General features: G+C 44.8%; 1 protein-coding gene across 1 annotated transcript in view; it reads left to right on the top strand.

The window, feature by feature from the left end:
* LOC110524715 (collagen alpha-1(XXIV) chain) overlaps positions 1 to 20016 on the top strand; it is a 241432-nt gene that overhangs the window by 53036 nt on the left and 168380 nt on the right. The window contains exons 5-11 of the mRNA XM_036978599.1: positions 2033 to 2086; positions 9812 to 9865; positions 11475 to 11528; positions 13978 to 14022; positions 14895 to 14948; positions 15147 to 15191; positions 19465 to 19518. Coding sequence (XP_036834494.1) covers positions 2033 to 2086; positions 9812 to 9865; positions 11475 to 11528; positions 13978 to 14022; positions 14895 to 14948; positions 15147 to 15191; positions 19465 to 19518 — 360 coding nt within the window. The remainder of the gene's footprint in view (positions 1 to 2032; positions 2087 to 9811; positions 9866 to 11474; positions 11529 to 13977; positions 14023 to 14894; positions 14949 to 15146; positions 15192 to 19464; positions 19519 to 20016) is intronic.

The raw sequence follows: 20016 nt of genomic DNA, 5'->3' as shown, positions 1-20016 counted from the left end.
ACATCAGACGAAACAAAACATCAGACTACTAAACAAAACATCAGACTACTAAACAAAACATCAGACTACTAAACAAACATCAGACGAAACAAAACATCAGACTAAACAAACATCAGACGAAACAAAACATCAGACTACTAAACAAAACATCAGACTACTAAACAAACATCAGACTAAACTAAAACCTGAATATACTCAAGGGGAGCACAGGAGAACCTCTCTCTGTTTTCGTCTTTGTAATGTCTTCTTTAAAAGACGTCACTTCTCTTGGTTCCACTTGTTTAGTGTGTGTCAGACAGACAGGGATCCTCCACCAGCCAGCCAGGCAGGCAGTAAACCTTGTCTACATGTAAACTACTGTATAATGGTAAATCCCTGTGGGACCTAACTTTGGACACATATGGTTTGCATACAGTGTGGTGACTCATAGAGACATAGACAGTCAGGGGGAGGCTTCATTATATGGTGAAAAATGACTGTAATGGGTGGTTGTGTCTGTGTGGGCTGCAACCTCTGCTGCCTCAGAAAGATACAGACCTCCAGACCTCACTGTACTGTACTGTACTGTACCTTAACTTAGTCCCACACTCCACAGGTGGCAGAACTTTAAACACACAGAACAAACCCCCACTTTAAACCATCTCCTCTGAACTGAGAGAGATGGAGGGAAGGAAAGAGAGGGGGGAGAGAGAGTTACTGTGATGGAGGGGGAGAGAGAGAGGCAGGTAGTGGGATAAATTAGGACAGAGGGAGAAAGGAAGGTAGAGGAGGAGAGAGATTCCTTGTTATGGAGTTTCTCATGGAGGAGAGGGAGGAGAAGAAGCAGGAGGAAGAGGAGGAGGAGGAGTGAGTTACAGTGAGTTTTTCCTTTCTGCCATAAAAACCACATGGTCTCAGCCAGGCAGACTCACCAAACACAAGTGGAGTTAAAGTCATGGAAAGTAGAGTGCCAGGGGGAGAGGTTGGTGGGCTGGGTGGTAGAAAGAGATGATGGCAAGCACCACAGCACAACCCAGTGTCAAAGGACACTCAGACACCTGTAATCCACTAGCTGTGGGTTATCATTACCTCTCCATTATACCTCTGTCATCTCCTGATCACAGCCATTATGGTGACTGGTTACTGTTAAATTAAAGAGAGCAGAGTCTTACCTCATGGCTTTAGTGTGTAGTGGGTGTTTTAGAGGGAAAGCAGTTTACGACAGGCAGATGTACAGATGTGTGTGTGTGTGTGTGTGTGTGTGTGTGTGTGTGTGTGTGTGTGTGTGTGTGTGTGTGTGTGTGTGTGTGTGTGTGTGTGTGTGTGTGTGTGTGTGTGTGTGTGTGTGTGTGTGTGTGTGCGTGCGGGCGGGTGGGTGTAAGTGCGTATGCACATGTGGTTGTTCCCACATGTGTGAGTTGTACTCAAATAAATGTGTGTGTGTGTTATAAATTGTTCATTTGAAAGTGCATTCCTGTGCGTTTTAAAGGTAGGGCAAAGTTTGGCACATGAAGAGAAATGACGGAACATATAATAATATATGTGTAATACTCAACTTCTAACTACTTCACAGTCAATGAATCACTCATTCTAGATAACAGCAGTTTTAGCAACACGTCTGCCTTCTCTACCTTTAATCTCTGTAGCTAAGAGATCGTATGACTTAGTCTAAATGCTATGCTGTTAGCTGTCATTGTGATATGCTGATAGTTTCTCTCTCTCTCTCTGTCTGTCTCTCTCTCCCTCTCTCTCTCTCTGTCTGTCTCTCTCTCCCTCTCTCTCTCTCTCTCTCTCTCTCTCTCTTTCTCTCTCTCTCTCTGTCTGTCTCTCTGTCTCTCTCTCTCTGTCTGTCTCTCTCTGTCTGTTTTTATCTCCTTCTCTCCCTCTCTCTCTCTCTCTCTCTCTCTCTCTCTCTCTGACTCTGTCTCTCTGTCTCTGTGTGTCTCTCTCTCTGTCTGTCTCTCTCTCTGTCTGTCCCTCTCTCGCTTTCTCTCTGTCTCTCTGTCTCTCTTTCTCTAACTCTCTTTCTCTCTCTCCCTCTGCCTGTTTCTAGGGTCCTACTGGTCCACATGGAAACCCTGGTTTGCCTGGTCCTCCTGGTACCAAGGTGAGTGCCCTTCTCCTGGGTTGGGGGGCACAGATGTCCCCCTGGGGCTCCAGACAGAGCCCTGGTTGATGTTGTGGGATGTGGGGGCCTTGATGAGGGGTCAGCCATGACCAGTTTTATAGACAGGGCCCTGGCTGTGATGTTCAATGTCATACTCTGACTCCCAGACTCCTTTGGTCCAACGGACTAACCCTTTGGACAATATAGACTCTTTCCCAGCCATTGCCATGGTGAAGAGCAGCAGCAATGTTTTTATTGGATGGAAAGTGCCCCCTGGGCATGACGGAGGCCTTTGATTGGCTGTTCTATGCTGATTGACGAGGGGAAAATGCCTCTGTCTGCCATTTGATTAAGTAGGCATTAAAGGGGAGGGGCGGGACGGAAGGGAAGGTGTTGAAATAGGTGCATGGAAAAAACCTGGTGTTGGTGAGAAGGAAGGAGTGTTTATTCATTTGTTCTTGGATGGGAAGGACAAGAGAAGGATACACGTGTAGATGGATTTGTTTTTTCCATAGAGTATACATTGCAGCTTGCTGTGATGTGAGTCCCTTTAATGACTCTCAGGGCAAGGGGATGACTTGACTTCTGTCCTGAACTGGTTAGTTGAAACGCTCTAGTCGACTGGGTCAAGTTGAGGCTATAACAAGAATACTCACAGTAACAGGTATAGCAGGGGCTGACATCGTCAATATGTTATTATTTTTACAGTATGTTTTAGTGATTGCAGCTTGATGTTCAGGCTCTGTTAATATGTACAGGCTCTGTATTACCAATCCCGAATCCTCTGATTGGAGATCAATGACTTCAAGGCAGTTTCCATATCACAGTTTATTTGAGGAATGGACTGCGTATGCAAGACGTTGATATGTTCAAGGGAACTTTACCATATAAAATTCCCTGTCTACACTAAATTCAAAGTGCTCCATAACCTTAGCGAATGCTCTTCTGTTCAGAAAAGCTATTTCCTGAATAAAGTCATAAAGTAATTGTTGTGATTCAGAGGGAGAGTATTATGAAAGGGAGATCTTAAAGAGTTCAAGTGGAAACGTCAACATTGGGACCCACCAGATCAGATCATATGACCCTTGTGTTCTGACTGAAACATACTGTACGTGATTATACTGGAGCCTACCTCAACTAGCTGACCAATTTCATACCATATTTCATAACGCTACAGTAATAATTTGTTTTGCAATCAAAGTGATGATGATAGGCATTTATTTAGAGCTCTGTGATTGTGTGTTCGGGGTTTGAAGATGACGCCTCATTAGCGTACATTAGATCAAGTTTTAAGAGGGAAGGGCCCCGCTACGGGGGTTTGAAGATGACGCCTCATTAGCGTACATTAGATCAGGTTTTAAGAGGGAAGGGCCCCGCTACGGGGGTTTGAAGTTTACCTCTCATTAGCGTACATTAGATCAGGTTTTAAGAGGGAAGGGCCCCGCTACGGGGGTTTGAAGTTTACCTCTCATTAGCGTACATTAGATCAGGTTTTAAGAGGGAAGGGCCCCGCTACGGGGGTTTGAAGTTTACCTCTCATTAGCGTACATTAGATCAGGTTTTAAGGGGGAAGGGCCCCGCTAAGTTTGAAGTTGAGAGGAGAGGATGAAAGAGAAGAGGGTGACAACATCAAACTCCCACACTGCCTTGGGGCACTAAAGTAATGATGAAAAATTATCCCAAAATTCTTGGGTGTGATTTTAATACATTTTATATTTACCTTTATTTCACCAGGTAGGCCAGTTGAGAACAAGTTCTCATTTACAGCTGCGATCTGGCCAAGACAAAGCAAAGCATTGAGACAAAAAACAACAACACAGACGCAGGAAACTAGAGACAACAGAGAGATGTACACGGAGAGAGAGAGAGACAGAAAAACAGTGACACACACACGAGAGAGAGAGAGAGAGAGAGAGAGAGAGAGAGAGAGAGACACACAAGAGAGAGAGACAGAAACGAGAGAGAAAGAGAGAGAGAGAAACGAAAGAGACGGAAACGATAGAGAAAGACAGTGACAGAGGGAGAGAGTTTGAGTTTTAAATCATCTTTATTGGGTCTGGGAGCCCACAACACAAGAAATACTCATACAAAATCATAGTTACACATCAATTAAAAACACAACTCCAATTCCTCCTCCACAGTCGAAACCGCTTCTTCTCACTCAACTGGTCTAACCCCACCGTCTTCTGTAACATCACAGCTGACCTCACAAACTTATCAACATCAAAATAATCTGATCCAGAAACCCATTTACCTCTAGATCATAAATTGAGTCCTCACCAGCTGCTATCATATCAAAAGAGATATCCATATCCTTCCGATCCTCCTCAACTGAGGTCTTAGACAACTTACTCCCCTCTACCACATCTCTTTCAACACTCCCCACTCGTACCAGGCATCTCCTCCACTACCTGGGAGACTAGCCCCACCTGAACCCCATTACTCGTAGTGGGCATCTCCTCCACTACCTGGGAGCCTAGCTCCACATGAACCCCCTCCTGTACCCCAGCACTCGTAGTGGGCATCTCCTCCACTACCTGGGAGCCTAGCTCCACGTGAACCCGCTCCTGTACCCCATTACTCGTAGTGGGCATCACATCCACTACCTGGGAGATTAGCTCCACATGAACCCCCTCCTTTAACCCAGCACTCGTACTGGGCACCTCCTCACCAGTCGGAGGAACTGTCTCTTCAGATCCATCCTTACCTTCTACAACAATATTTTTGTGCTGCATAACATTTCCCTCTAATACAAGTTGCAACTCCGTGCCCTCAACACGGATAACTTGTTCCTCAGCAACAGGTGCTTGTGGCTGCTCTACCGTTGTTGGCCCACCTCTTCCTGGGCCCACCTCTCAGTGGGCCCAGGCGTTACGATGACCACCTGCGCCCCTCCCTCTGCCTTCTCCCTTTTCGGGCATGCATGTCGCTTATGACCAACATCCCCACACTCAAAACACTGTTGACTACCTGTACTAGCATAAGCCATATACATTCTATTGTCACACTTGATTTTAAACGATAACTCTAAAGTCTGCTCCGAATTGACATAACCTGTTTCAACGCCAGGTGTTTGCAACCCAACGGGACAACCTTAATTGAACTGGCAAACTTCCCAAAAAACTCATTTGGAATAAATGGCGGTACAATTGATATCGTTACCCTTGTTGACGGAGAAAAGAGCGGCGTAACTTGGATAAACATTCCTTTAAGAAGTATGCCATGCTCAACCAAAGCGATCTACAAGACACTCTTCTTTAAGAAGTACACCATGCTCAACCATACAATCTACAAGACACTCTTCTTTAAGAAATACACCATACTCAACCATACAATCAACAAGACACTCTTCTTTAAGAAATACACCATGCTCAACCATCCGATCTACAAGACACTCTTCTTTAAGAAATACACCATGCTCAACCATCCGATCAACAAGACACTCTTCTTTAAGAAATACACCATACTCAACCATACAATCAACAAGACACTCTTCTTTAAGAAATACACCATACTCAACCATACAATCAACAAGACACTCTTCTTTAAGAAATACACCATGCTCAAACATACGATCAACAAGACACTCTTCTTTAAGAAATACCACCACCGCTTTATTCATCCGGGATGCATAAGCAACATTCTTGTATCCTACGGCGACCAGAAACTCCTCCACCGTGACAGTAGCTTCAGTAACACACCTAAAGCCGTGCCGAAGTGACAGGGACGGCATCCCCATTCAGGCTGCCATCCCCGCCAGGATCAGGGTCATTACGATACGACAAACAAAATACTTAATTCTACCACAACAAAAATAATAACCTTAATCATGCACAGAAAGAAAACCAAAAAATGCCACCAAGAAAGAGAAAACCGAAAGAGAGTTCTCAATATCTAACTCTACACGACACACGCACTCCTTCGCTCATACAATTCCCAGCATGCACCAAACACCCAGCATGCAGAGAGAGAAGAACGCCTGAAGCCAAGCAACCACAAACCTAACGATACCTTTGTCTGATGTTCATCTATCCTGAGTATTCTCCTAGGTGGTAAGGGTAGCCTGGAGAAAACTCACCCCCGCGGTATGTCTGGTTGAGAGGGTTTTACTAAACCATATCACCTTGCTGCTCTGCTAATGTAAACCTAGGACTAAGACCTGACTTGATGGGATCTACACAACTTCTCTCTCTGGCTTTTCATCGTTGAGGTGCAGTGAAATAGGTTGTTTTAATGGGTCAGACATAGTAGTACAGCCCCACAGGAGAACATTAGGGTTAAATGTATTGCGCACATTGACAGATTTTCACATCATTGGCTCAGGTATTCGAATCATCAACCTTTCGGTCACTGGCCCAACGCTCTAACCACGAGGTTATCTGTCATCGACACCTTAGAGGAGGAAGTAGCTCTACTTGTAAAGCCGGCATTATTTGACTGCTCAGCCTCAGACACACAGAGCCCTGGTCTGGTCTGATGGGTTTTCCTAACTAGCCATCTCTCTGACGGGGATGTGGGCTGCGCTGTGCAGACAGCAGTGGTGTTATGGCTGTGGCCAAGTCGTTAACCTAACCCTGTCTGTGGTGAAGGTTGGTTGGCACCAGATGCCCCTGTAGTTGATGGCAAAGCTTCAATTTCGAACCCAACCCCTTCAATGTGGGACGATAAACAAAGGATGCATATACACTGAGTATACAAAACATTAAGAACACCGGCTCTTTCCATGACATAGACTGACCAGGTGAATCCAGGTGAAAGCTATGATCCCTTATTGATGTCACTTGTTAAATCCAATTCAATCAGTGTAGATGAAGGAGAGGAAACAGGTCAAAGAAGGATTTTTAACCTTGAGACAATTGATACATGGAGTGTGTATGTGTGCCATTCGGAGAGTGAATGAGCAAGACAAAATATTTAAATGCCTTTGAACGGGGTATGGTAGTAGGTGCCAGGCGCACCGGTTTTAGTGTGTCAAGAACTGCAACGCTGCTGGGATTTTCACACTCAACAGTTTCCCATGTGTCTCAAGAATGGTCCACCACCCAAAGGACATCCAGCCAACAACTGTGGAAAGCATTGAAGTCAGCATGGGCCAGTATCCCTGTGGAACGCTTTCGACACCTTGTAGAGTCCATGAGGCTGCTCTGAGGGCAAAATCGTGGGGTGCAACTCAATATTAGGAAGGTGTTCTTAATGTTTGGTGTACTCAGTGTATTATACAATTTCCTTGTGCTACCCTGTCAATTCCATTGAAATTGTACTGTATAGTTTCAATGTGAAAATTGCTTGTCTTTAAGTGGATAAGTGCTGGTTTCAGTTGTTGTTTCAGCATGGTTGGAAAGAGAAGCGTACTTTATCTAAATCTTCCTGACCGCACACATACAGAGAGAAGAGTCCTATTTTCCTCTCTGGTTTGTCAGACGGAGATCTCGGACATTAATGTGTTCTGGTATGACCTTTGAGCCTGGTGTAGATGCCATGGGACAGCGGCAAGGCCTTTTGAGGTTTCCCAGTTGATGCTTTTGAACCACTTTGCATCCTAAATCACTGGAGCTAACACCACAGAGACACACACATACACAAACACACACCGCAGTGACCCGACAGACACACACACACACACACACACACACACACACACACACACACACACACACACACATGATCCATCAATGAGTCATGACTGACTCATCCTCAGACCTCAAACCCCCACTCTGTGCTAGAGGCAGGGGGCGGATAGAGAGGAACTCTTTGTCTCTGTTTGTAAATTGCTTTGTGAAATGTGAGGTCTGAGGGAAGAAGGGAAGAAACAGAGGGATGAGAATATAAATAAGAACCAGGACCTGTGTGTGTCTGACGTGCCTGGTTGATGTACTGAAAGCTGAAAAGCTTCAGTTGACGGTTGTTATGAGGATGGGCTAGTGGGACCTGAAAGAGGCTTTAAATGAACACCATGCCCTGTTGACCTTCTTCAAATAAAGGAGAGAAGGACTTGGGGCTTTCACATACACACACATACAAACACACAAATACACAAACACCCCTCCCTGCACTTTGCAGCTGAATGCTTAAATGGCCATCAGTCAAAACAAGTGTGTGAGTCAAAACCCCCAGAGACAGAGTGTGAACTACTGGGGAGCCAGGGTGGAGTTAAGCTCTCCTGAACGAGACATGAGCTCTTCTAAAGGCAACAAAAGTCTAACTTTGAGGGGGGTCTATAGATATTGCTAATTTGACCGAGACGCACGGCGACAGCAAGAAGCATTTATCTCACCGGAGAAAACATCAGAGCGAGCAAAATAGTGCCCCTTATGTAATACTCTTTTTGACCAGAAACCATCAGATAAATGGGCTACACATACTGAGACAGAGGGGCGCTGTCTTGCTTGCTCAAATGCTTTCTCTGGTGTGATAGATTCAGCCACTTGCGAATTAAAGGAAAGTATGAAACATTATTCTTCCAATTTTGGGGAAAATGAATACTGAATGTTATTACTGAATACTGAATGTTATTACACTTATTAGACTTATTACACTTCTGGTTTGTGTAACAGATGTCTCTTTCCATTCTTCAAATGGCGCGTGCCCAGTGCACTGTTTGGATGCTGCAATTCTTTTGTAGTGGATGAACGTACATTGCTGCAGGTTGCCTACTTTTTGAAGGGGTTTGTTTGACAATCAGATGAAAACATCTGCTCGTGTTCATGACACAATGGAAATGAAATACATTTTTAACATTAAATGACAAGCGCGTGCACCCAAAGAGGCGCCCCCAAATGTCACGGTATACTTAGTACTCTGCCCAGAGAGAAACATCTGTTGAGAGTAGGTCATCTTATATTTCTTTTTTTCATTTTGTTTGACTATTTGTATAAATATTTGAACGACAGAATTTAAGCAGTTATAATTGTTGGTTATTGTGTGGTAAAATAAAACAGGTCATCAGTAGTGATGGACAGGTATTGACGGTAGTTAAGCTTTCTGACGTGTCACCTGGACTCTAAACATACACCTCTGTCAAGACAGAAAATAAAACACGGCCTTTATATGTTTCTCAGTCCCTGAACATGTGGACATATGTCATTTCATGTTTAGATGTAAGGGTACTCTATGGCCTGTGGAAACATTTAGACTTTCATAGAGGGTAAAGCATAACATAAACTTGAACTCTGTCTGACATATTATGTTTATAAAGGGAAAAGTATGTCCAAAATGCAGTCATGCTTTTGTATCATTTTGTCCCTTTGTTACTATATATGCGTATCCACTGTCTGTATTTCCTCAGCTCTGGGGCGGCTATGTAACTCAATCCACATCTATTCAGAGTGTTGGGTTTGGGCTGAAAGAGAGGCCTAGGACCTAGGACCCATCCTAACCAATCACAGTTGTCAATATAGATCAGTCAGTCAGGAAGGAGATGAGGAGATGTGTCTGTAAAGAAGCTCATCCACATTCCCCTCACTGAGGACTGGAGTTGTTTGGGAACCTTACCCTGTGTGAATCAGCCTGTGTGGTTCCCACTGTCACTTTGTTCTTATTGCAAAACACTGTTGGACCTCCTTCTCTTTTAAAGAGATTTAGAGTATGGGAATCAGGTTGTGAACTTTGCCACAGTATGGAGCAGCAGAGATGACATTTTAACTTTGACCCCCCCCCCCCCCCTGTATGTAGTGAAAGGTGCTGCCTGCTATAAATAAGTGCTGACCCTCTGTGTGTCACTGTCAGGGCTCCAAGGGCGATCCAGGACTGTCCCCAGGTCAGGCCCCGCCAGGAGACAAGGTAAAGAATCATCTGGCGTAGTCTCCCCCCTCTCCCTTCCTCTCTGTCTCCCTCTCTCTCTCTCTCCCTCTCTCTCTCTCTCTCTCTCTCTCTCTCTCTCTCTCTCTCTCTCTCTCTCTATATATATATATATATATATATATATATATATATATATACAGTATCTACAGTATATATATATATATATAAAAATGGTGGGACCAACAGCAATAATAATAGTAGTAGTGGACATGGGATTACCATTACCAACAACTACAACAACAATATCAATCAGAACAACAATACATTAAAGCAATGGTAGTAGACCAGTGTCAACCTGACTGAGAAGACACATGTCATGGTATGAAACACAAAACAAAACAAGATGGGAAATATTATTGACGTTACATTGCACTTTTCACTGGCTGTCCCTCAGGTTGTGGCAGGAGGACACAAAACTGCACATTTTGGCTTTTCAGCTCTCTCTCTCTCTCTCTCTCTCTCTCTCTCTCTCTCTCTCTCTCTCTCTGAATGTCTTACCGTCCCTCGATCCCTCGTTATTGGTGCTCTGTCTACTTTTCCTCTCATGCGCTCCATCTCCATCTCTTCCCAGGGATACTTTACAGTGCCTCTTCCTATGCGCCCCTTTAAGAATGGATACTCACCCTCTTCCCTCTTCCCTGATCTCATATCTTTTAACTTCACTTTTAGCAACATCCATTCCCTCCGTGACTCTCCCTCCTTCCTCCCTCTTGTCTATCACTGGTCTTTTTCATTCCGCCTCTGACGTCCCTGTGCCCCTCTCTCTCTCTCTTTTCTCACCATGTGTTTTTATCTCCCTTACCTACATCTCCTTCTGTTGTTCTCATCTTCTCTCTCTCCTAGCTCTTTCTCTCTTCCCCTCTCCCTCTCTTCTCTCTCTCGTTCTCTTCTTCTTTCTCTCCTAGCTCTTTCTCTCTTCCCCTCTCCCTCTCTCCTCTCTCTTGTTCTCTTCTTCTCTCTCTCCTAGCTCTTTCTCTCTTCCCCTCTCCCTCTCTCCTCTCTCTTGTTCTCTTCTTCTCTCTCTCCTATCTCTCTCTCGCTTCCCTCTTCCCCTCTCCTCTCTCTTGTTCTCTTCACCTATCTTCCTTTCTTCTCTCTATACCTGTCTCGCAACGTTCTCTCCATGCCCTTTCTTTCTCTCTCTCTCTCTCTCTCTCTCTCTCTCTCTCTCTCTCTCTGTCTCTTTCTGTCTCTTTCCCTCTTAGTTCATGCTAACTTCCTTGTATCATTCTCTTTATCTGTAATCATATCCTGTACTACTCCGATAGTTCTCTTCTGACATCTTAACATCTTAGTGTCTCGCTGTAATGCTTTGACACAGCTACGTTTTATCAGTCAGTGCTGTTTCTGTTGACCTGCACTCTATCCATCCTCATCCTTTGCTTGTTTGCATGTTTGCCAGCTGCAACTCCCTGTTCAGTCTCTTCTTACCCTTATATAATATTTCTTAATACATTTAATACATTTCTTTACTTGGCGAATATTGTCATATGAAAAGAGACTTGCTAAGAACTTGTTCTTCTACTGTGGTGGAAGAAGGAGGGATCTAACTAATGTTGCTGTCATGGTTTCCTCCCTCTGTTTCCAGGGTGACAGAGGTCCACAAGGTGTTCTAGGTCCAGACGGGTTCGCAGGTCCAATGGTAAGAGTTCAATGGTTAACGGTTATAACACCATTATGCAAAAAAATGAAGTACCTTACTGTAATAGCTGTGCATTAAAATGGGCAAAATTAGCTTTTTAGAAGAAAGAAATATTTGAAATGCAATCATTTTGCTAGGACTGTCTGGAAGGGGTCTGAGTGGGGAGGGGAAAACTGAAAAAGATCTGTTATTGGCAGAAAGGTTTGGAACTTTTTTTGTTATTGGTCTATTAATCAATTTACTGCATGGTGATGTCACCATGGAAAGGCGAAATCCCGCCCATTCAAACCTGCTGATTAGTAAATACCACTGATCAAATACATTTTTTTATACTTTTATAGGGTTAGTTTCATCAGCTGTTTTACAATATGAATTTTGAATGCACTGGGCCTTTAACCTCTAGGTGTGCCAGAAACAAATGATCTAAGCAACTGGCTCTTTAAGACATGAATAATGAGAACGGTCCTGATCCAAAGAGATTATCCCATTATCAGTTTGAGTTCACTGCATGAGCTTCTGTTCTGAATCTGAGCTATTTCTGCTCACCTCACACACGATTTTCCCATTGTATAAGCCTCCTAAGTGTTACCCCCACCTTAAGCAGAGGCTTCCAGCGGTCCCTGGCTGTGGTCAGGAATCAGGATAATGTTACCCAGCCACAGAGAACGTCTGTCTCTCAGACAGGGCCCCTCAGCCCACCCTGCTCTCGCACCGTCGGGCTGGACACACACACATTCACAGATACACACACACGGGCAGCATAGGGAGGTGGCGTCGCCGTGAGACCTGTCTGCAGCCGAGCTCCCCCGCCAGAACCTGAGAACCACCAGGGCCAAGGGTCATCTTTAAGAGGAAAGGCAGTCTGAGGGAGTTTATGGCCCCGATGACAGGCACACTATCTGATGCCTCTTCAAAAGAGCAAATGGCGTGAGGAGAAGGAGGAAGCAGGGAAGGAACCAATTCAGTTCATACATCAGCACACACAGCAAAGCTCTCTCAAATGTCTTCAGTTTAGTCTCAGAATTAAGAGCGTTTATCGGTCTTCACATACTGTAGCTGGCTGTGGACTGTGACTGCCCCTAGTCTTACTCTGTCTATCCCTCAGACCTGGGTTCAAATACTATCGGTTCAAATACTTTAGCTGTGCTTGATTGAGCTTGCCTGTTGCATGGAATCAATAGAAAACACCAGGCAGACTAAAGCAAACGCAAAAAGTATTTAAAACATTTCAAATAGTATTGGAACCTAGTTCTACTCTCCACATATCTGTCTGAAGTTGGACTTTACCTTTGCCTCCCAGGAGGAGACAGACAAATGTTTGCATTAGCTGAACCTAAAACCCAGCCCATCAACTGTGCCCCGGGAAGGTATTTTCAGAGGAAATGGCTGACTTCGGCCGTAGCCCTTTACCTCTGAGTGTTTTTTTTATTGAGTCTTAAGGTTACCGTGTCACAACCTAGGAAACTGTGGAGGAGAAGAAAGGAGCTATGTGGAACGCAGGCCTGTAAAAAATGTTTTGCTCTCCTGTCCCAAACAAATATGAGCTATTTGTAGATTCACCGTACTGGCCTCAGAATCACTGATCTACAAATCACCTTGCCCCCAAGTAACTACTCAGATTTGTGATAAAGGGCCTGCCGAGTGGCGCAGCGGTCTAAGGCACTGCATCGCGCTACAGATCCGTGTTTGATCCCGGGCTGTGTCACAATTGGCCCAGCGTCGTCTGGGATAGGGGAGGGTTTGGTGACTCCTTGTGGCGGGCCGGGCACCTGCAAGCTGACTTACGGTCACCAGTTGTACGGTGTTTGTTCTGACACATTGGTGTGGCTGGCTTCCGGGTTATGCGAGTAGTGTGTCAAGGAGCAGTGCGGCTTGGCAGGGTCGCGTTTCGGAGGACGAATGACTCTCGACCTTCACCTCTTCTGAGTGTTTTAGAGGGGTTCACACACGCCTGCTGACCCGGAGCAGAAAAAGCCTTGCCATGCCCAGACCAGGTCACAAGTAAGTCTCCACACCCTTTCACCCTTGACCTCTGGGGTGGCACCAGACCATGACCTTTAACTGCTAGGGTGACATCAGACTGCTGGATGCTGGGAAGGAGGAAGGAAGCTCTGGAATGTTCCAGAATCGTTAGACAACACTGGGCGTCCTGTCTCTGAATGATTGTATGGCTGAAATGCACACAGACTGACCTTTAGCTACCTGGCAATGTATACTGCCTCATACAGACTAAATCATCACAGGTGTACAATCACTCTCTTTACCCACCCCCTCTCTCTCTCTCTTGCTCTCTCTTTACTGACCCAGATCTTAAGTGTTCAGATATCAGTCTGTATGACTCAGTCAGTCAGGGTTCCTATACTGGATAACTAATGTAGAGCAGGTGACATTCTCTTTTCAGTCCTCTTTGTCTCTGGTCATCATGAATGTGTTGTGTCTCTACCTGCAGGGTCCTAAGGGCTATCCAGGGCCATCAGGACAGCCAGGGGAACAGGTGAGTCATTAGCGTTCATTGGGTCAGAGAGGGTCGTCACCCACATGTCCTAAACCCGCTCCTTTTAGTGTTAGGAACAGGCCAGGTCACTGATCTCAGTATGGCCAACTTTGGGGCTAGAGCATGACACACGCACACCCACACACATCCACACACATCCACACACACACAGAGAGAGGCACAGGCAGCTCATTAGATGTATAGTCAGGTCCCTTCCTTCTCTGTGAAGAAGAAATGTTTCCCCTGTCAACACATAACTCTCAGGCAGCACGCTGAAATCTGGTGAGGTGTTGCGATGACTTCAGCACCAGGTGCCACTCTGTGCCCTGAGGTGATTGGTCAGGGTTCAGGCTGGAACAGGAAGGGGAGGAGTTAGAGAGAGAAGAGAAGAGAGTGTTCTGCTACAGTCTGTCTGTACACACAGTCTTTCTGGGTCTCTGCCCTCTATGTTACCAGTACCAGAGGCAGGAGCCTGGAAGCACAGAGGAGGGGAGGGGGATGGGTGTGGAGAGGGGTTCACAGAGTCAGTAGACAGGGCGGCTGGAGGATAGCGGGTAAGAGAGCAGTGGAGTGGCGGGTGAGGGTGAACAGTGCCTGTTTTATTACTAAGCTGGCAGCGTTGGCAAGGGCCAATGTTTCTCTTCTTACATACTGCTCTCTCTTTCTTTATTTCTCTCTCTCTCTCTCTCTCTCTTTCTCTCTCTCTCTTTCTTTCTCTCTCTCTCTCTCTCTCTCTTTCTCTCTCTCTCTCTTTCGCTCTCTCTCTCTTTCTCTCTTGCCCTCTCTTTCTCTCTCTCTCTCTCTCTCTCTCTCTCTCTCTCTCTCTCTCTCTCTCTCTCTCTTTCTCTCTCTCGCTCTCTCTCTTTCCACAGGGCATACCAGGACTCCCAGGAGTGACTGGGGCTGCAGGTTACCCTGGCAGGCAGGTGCAGTGAATACTCTCCAGATTCCTCCATCCATCCTCTTGGTTTGACCACATTACCCAGAATTCTAACTGTGCACTATCATATGTCTGTACTCAGAAATGCCAATATATTGGGAATTGTCCTGTATAACAGACAGTCTCTCTCTTCACTGTTTTGTGTGACAATGCCCTCTTCTCATGCTGGTCTCCTTTGTTGCAGGGTTTGGCTGGGCCAGAAGGTAACCTAGGTCCTAAAGGTGTACGTGTAAGTACAACTCCCTACTTCCTGCCCTCTCCCCTCTTCCCTCTCCCCTCTCTCCTCTTCCCTCCACTGCGCTCAGCTCTGTTAGAGGGAATACTTAATTTCCTGAAGGGATTAGACAGTGTCAGGCCCATTTCTTTCTTCAGGAGGAAGCACAGGCATGCTCTCTCTCTGCTCGAGAACAGAGGGGGGGAATAGAGGAGGGAAGAGATGAGAGAGAGGGTCAGGGAGAGAAGAGAGAGGGTCAGGGAGAGAAGAGAGAGGGTCAGGGAGTGAAGAGAGAGGGTCAGGGAGAGAAGAGAGAGGGTCAGGGAGAGAAGAGAGAGGGTCAGGGAGCGAAGAGAGAGGGTCAGGGAGAGAAGAGAGAGGGTCAGGGAGCGAAGAGAGAGGGTCAGGGAGAGAAGAGAGAGGGTCAGGGAGCGAAGAGAGAGGGTCAGGGAGAGAAGAGAGAGGGTCAGGGAGCGAAGAGAGAGGGTCAGGGAGAGAAGAGAGAGGGTCAGGGAGAGAAGAGAGAGGGTCAGGGAGAGAAGAGAGAGGGTCAGGGAGAGAAGAGAGAGGGTCAGGGAGAGAAGAGAGAGGGTCAGGGAGCGAAGAGAGAGGGTCAGGGAGAGAAGAGAGAGAGAAGAGGAGGGTATGAAGAGGTGGAGGAATAAAAAGGAAACACTTGGTTTGCTCTGTTAAAGTATGGGAAGTGTAAGGGGTATCCCTCACAGGTTGTCCTTTGTGTTATGCATACATGATATGTTCATATCAGAGACAGAATGACAACAGCCTATTAGGAAAAATACAGGACATCTCTGGCAGATTGCCATGGCTGAAGAATGTGGAAAGAGAGAGCGAGAGAGAGAGGGGGGGAGTAGATGAAAGAGAGAGAGAGACAGAGAGAGAGAGAGAGAGAGATGAAAGAGAGAGAGGAGGAGATGGAAGAGAGAGAGAGACAGAGAGAGCGCGAGAGAGAGAGGAGGAGATGAAAGAGAGAGAGAGCGAGAGAGAGATGAGAGGAGGAGATGAAAGAGAGAGAGAGAGAGAGAGGAGGAGATGAAAGAGAGAGAGAGACAGAGAGAGCGAGCGAGAGACAGAGAGAGGAGGAGATGAAAGAGAGAGAGAGAGGAGGAGATGAAAGAGAGAGCGAGAGAGCGAGAGAGAGATGAGAGGAGGAGATGAAAGAGAGAGAGAGAGAGAGAGAGAGAGAGCGAGGAGGAGATGAAAGAGAGAGTGCGAGAGAGAGAGAGGAGGAGATGAAAGAGAGAGCGCGAGAGAGAGAGAGAGGAGGAGATGAAAGAGAGAGAGAGAGAGAGAGGAGGAGATGAAAGAGAGAGCGAGAGAGAGGAGGAGATGAAAGAGAAAGAATGACAGAAAGAATGGAAAGAAAATATGAAGGAAGAGAGAGATCAGAGACAGAGAGAGATATTTAGTCGTCTCCTGTACATGGTGTATTATTGCTGACTGAAGGAACATGTGATTCTAGTTAGGAAGAAACCAAAACATTGCAGATATGCTGCCAGTCAGACTGCTGTCTGCTCTTATTATAGAAATCTCCTGTCCCCCACACTGGACTAGACTCTGTCTGCCTGTTCATGTGTCCACTCCACACCCTGTTAGTTAGGGAGAATAACAATGTTCCTCCCTTTTCTACGCTCTTTTTGGGGGTGATTTGTGAGGTAATGGGGACGAGGCATTATTTGCTACCCCCAGATGAGTATTCTGTTTCATATTGAGTGAGATGGGGACATGACTGATCTCTCATTGAGGTGGTCATCTCTTAGCCTGTCAGCAAAGAGGGATTCGTAATTAAGAATGTAAATGTTTGAAAGATGCACAGCTTGTACTTTTCTTACTGAGCATGGATAAATGGCCGCAAAGATGGGACTTTTTTCCCAGAGCAGCATGGGTGACCAGTCCACCTGCTGATCTAGCCATGAAACAGACAGAGCTGTTTCAGCTCAATAAGACCAGGGTTGATAGCTCCCCTGGCAGAAAGATGGAAGAATGAGAGAAAGAAGAGGCCGAAAGAGAGAGATCTATCCCTTTCAAATCTGTCCATGATGTCAGACAATGTATCATTAGGCTGAATGATTGACTTTAGGCTAACATTTCTGTGGACTTGCGTGTGTGTACTTATGTGAACACATGCAAATGCCAGCACTAGAATAGGTGAATATCATCATCACTGACCTTTGATCTGCTTAGAACCACTACAGGGTTCCTCTAGCTACATACATTAACTCACCTGAAACGCAGGGCTCAAATGAGTTCAGAGACACTACCGGTTCGATGGGCTTCAGATACATCTGCTCAGGTTTTCAACAGTCTGCAGGATGTCACAACTGTTTATCTGTATGTACTGTACCATTAGAGATATGGTGGTTTATATACAGTACCAGTAAAAAGTTTGGACACACCTACTCATTCAAGGTTTGTTCTTTGTTATTACTATTTTCTACATTGTAGAATAATAGTCACGACATCAAAACTATGAAATAACACATATGGAATCATGTAATTACCAAAAAGTGTTAAACAAATCAAAATATATTTAATATTTTAGATACTTCAAGGAGCCACCCTATGCCTTGATGACAGCTTTGCACTCTCTTGGCATTTTCTCAACCAGTTTTGCCTGGAATGCTTTTCCAACAGTCTTGAAGGAATTCCCACATATGCTGAGCAGTTGTTGGCTGCTTTTCCTACACTCTGCAGTCCAACTCATCCCAAACCATCTCAATTGGGTTGAGGTTGGGTGATTGTGGAGACCAGGTCATCTGAGGCAGCACTTCATCACTCTACTTCTTGGTCAAATAGCTCTTACACAGCCTGGAGGTGTGTTGGGTCTTGGTCCTGTTGATCTCCACATGCATAGTGCCCACCATGAAGCATGACGTGTTTGTTACTTGAACTCTGTGAAGCATTTGTTTGGGCTGCAATTTCTGAGGCTGGTAACTCTAATGAACTTATCCTCTGCAGCAGAGGTAACTCTGGGTCTTCTTTTCCTCTGGCAGTCCTCATGAGAGCCAGTTTCATCATAGTTCTTGATGCTTTTTGCGACTGCACTTGAATAAACGTACAAAGTTCTTGACATTTTACAGATTGACTGACCTTCATGTCTTGAAGTAATGATGGACTGTCGTTTCTCTTTCCTTATTTGAGCTGTTCTTGCCACAATATGGACTTGGTCTTTCAACAAATAGGGCTATCATCTGTGCACCACCCCTACCTTGTCACAGCACAACTGATTGGCTCAAACACATTAAGAAGAAAAGAAATTCCACAAATTAACAGGCACACCTGTTAATTGAAATGCATTTCAGGTGACCACCTCATGAATCTCGTTGAGAGAAGGCCAAGAGAGTGCAAAGCTGTCATCAAGGCAAAGGGTGGCTACTTTCAAAGTGTTGATGTCTTCATTATTATTCTACAATGTAGAAAATAGTACAAATAAAGAAAAACCCTTGAATGAGTAGGTGTGTCCAAACTTTTGACTGGTACTGTACATATATAGGATCTTCATTTGAGCCAGTTTGCTACATGAGGAAGATAATCCTATCCTGGGGGGATATAGTTAATATACATTTTTTATAGGGGTTGATACAATTTTAGTAAGGGAAAATCAAGTCTGAAATTTCATAGTGTATATTACAAATTTCAGAAGCCTTTTTAAACCTTGCACGAAAGTTCTCCAGCAACAGGGTGATCAAATTGAGATCCTACATCTGTAAGTACTGTACCATCAGATATATGGTGATTTATCTCTGTGTGTGCTGTACTGTAGGTTCATCAGCATTCCTGTTAAACTTCCACTGTCTGTGGGTGACTGATGAATGTTCAGTTCAGTACAGCTATGCTACAGTTCAGTAACGCCCCCTGTCCTAATCCATCAATAGACAAAGTAAAGACATGTTTCAGGTTTCAGCTTTTACTAGTCATATGTACAGGATACACTGTCCAACAAAATGCTTACTTGGTTCCTTATCCACAATGCAACAACAATAAGAAATAATAAAGATAAGAATACCAACATAAAGTAAATGCCTCAATAGAACTGAATAAACACAATTTAAAGTCCAATATTTACAAGTGTTTTGGGGAAGTGGGATTGGGAGGCAAGACTTTACATTTGTACAATCTGTCCAAATTATATCTTTCTTAGATGTTAGATATGATTATAAGACTTTATTAAGAGCTCTTACATGCTCAGGACTTTGCAGTATACCTCCAGGTAAAGTGTTACACATGTTCAAACGGGTTCAGCTGTAACTAATGTGTGTTTGTGTTTCAGGGTTTCATTGGTCCTCCTGGTATAGCTGGTCCACCAGGGCTAGAAGGGGAGAGAGTAAGTATCACCTTTTTATATTTTAGTTAACCTTTATTTAACATTTGTATCAATAAATAAGTTACAATTAACAAGGCTAACCACTACTGTGATTGTTATTATTTGACCATGCTGGTCATTTTTGAACATCTTGGCCAGGCAACCTTGATTCATATGTGCACCTAATTAAGTGTCTGTCAGGAATGATCCATTATGCTGTCTATTTGGATTAGGTCTAGGATGTAACCAAGACTACTGGTTAACTCACCATGTCAGTTATACTCCTCTTGAACCTTCCATGTAGAGGGTCGAGGGTCATAAAGATAGGAAAACTCTGATCTAACCAAAGGCAATTCATGTTGTATTTCATCTGTTTTGGAGCTATGAAGCAACAGGAAAATATGTGGTTAGCCTTGTTAATTGTAACTTATTTATAGATACAAATGTTTGCTGATACTTACAAAGCAGTTGATCCAAGTACATTGATCTCTCCTCTGGGAGTTCTTCCATAAGGACAAT

Source organism: Oncorhynchus mykiss, chromosome 5 (assembly GCF_013265735.2).
Source record: "Oncorhynchus mykiss isolate Arlee chromosome 5, USDA_OmykA_1.1, whole genome shotgun sequence".
NCBI lineage: Eukaryota > Metazoa > Chordata > Actinopteri > Salmoniformes > Salmonidae > Oncorhynchus > Oncorhynchus mykiss.
Note: the sequence above shows the minus strand (reverse complement) of the source record. Positions and strands in the feature narration are given on the sequence as shown.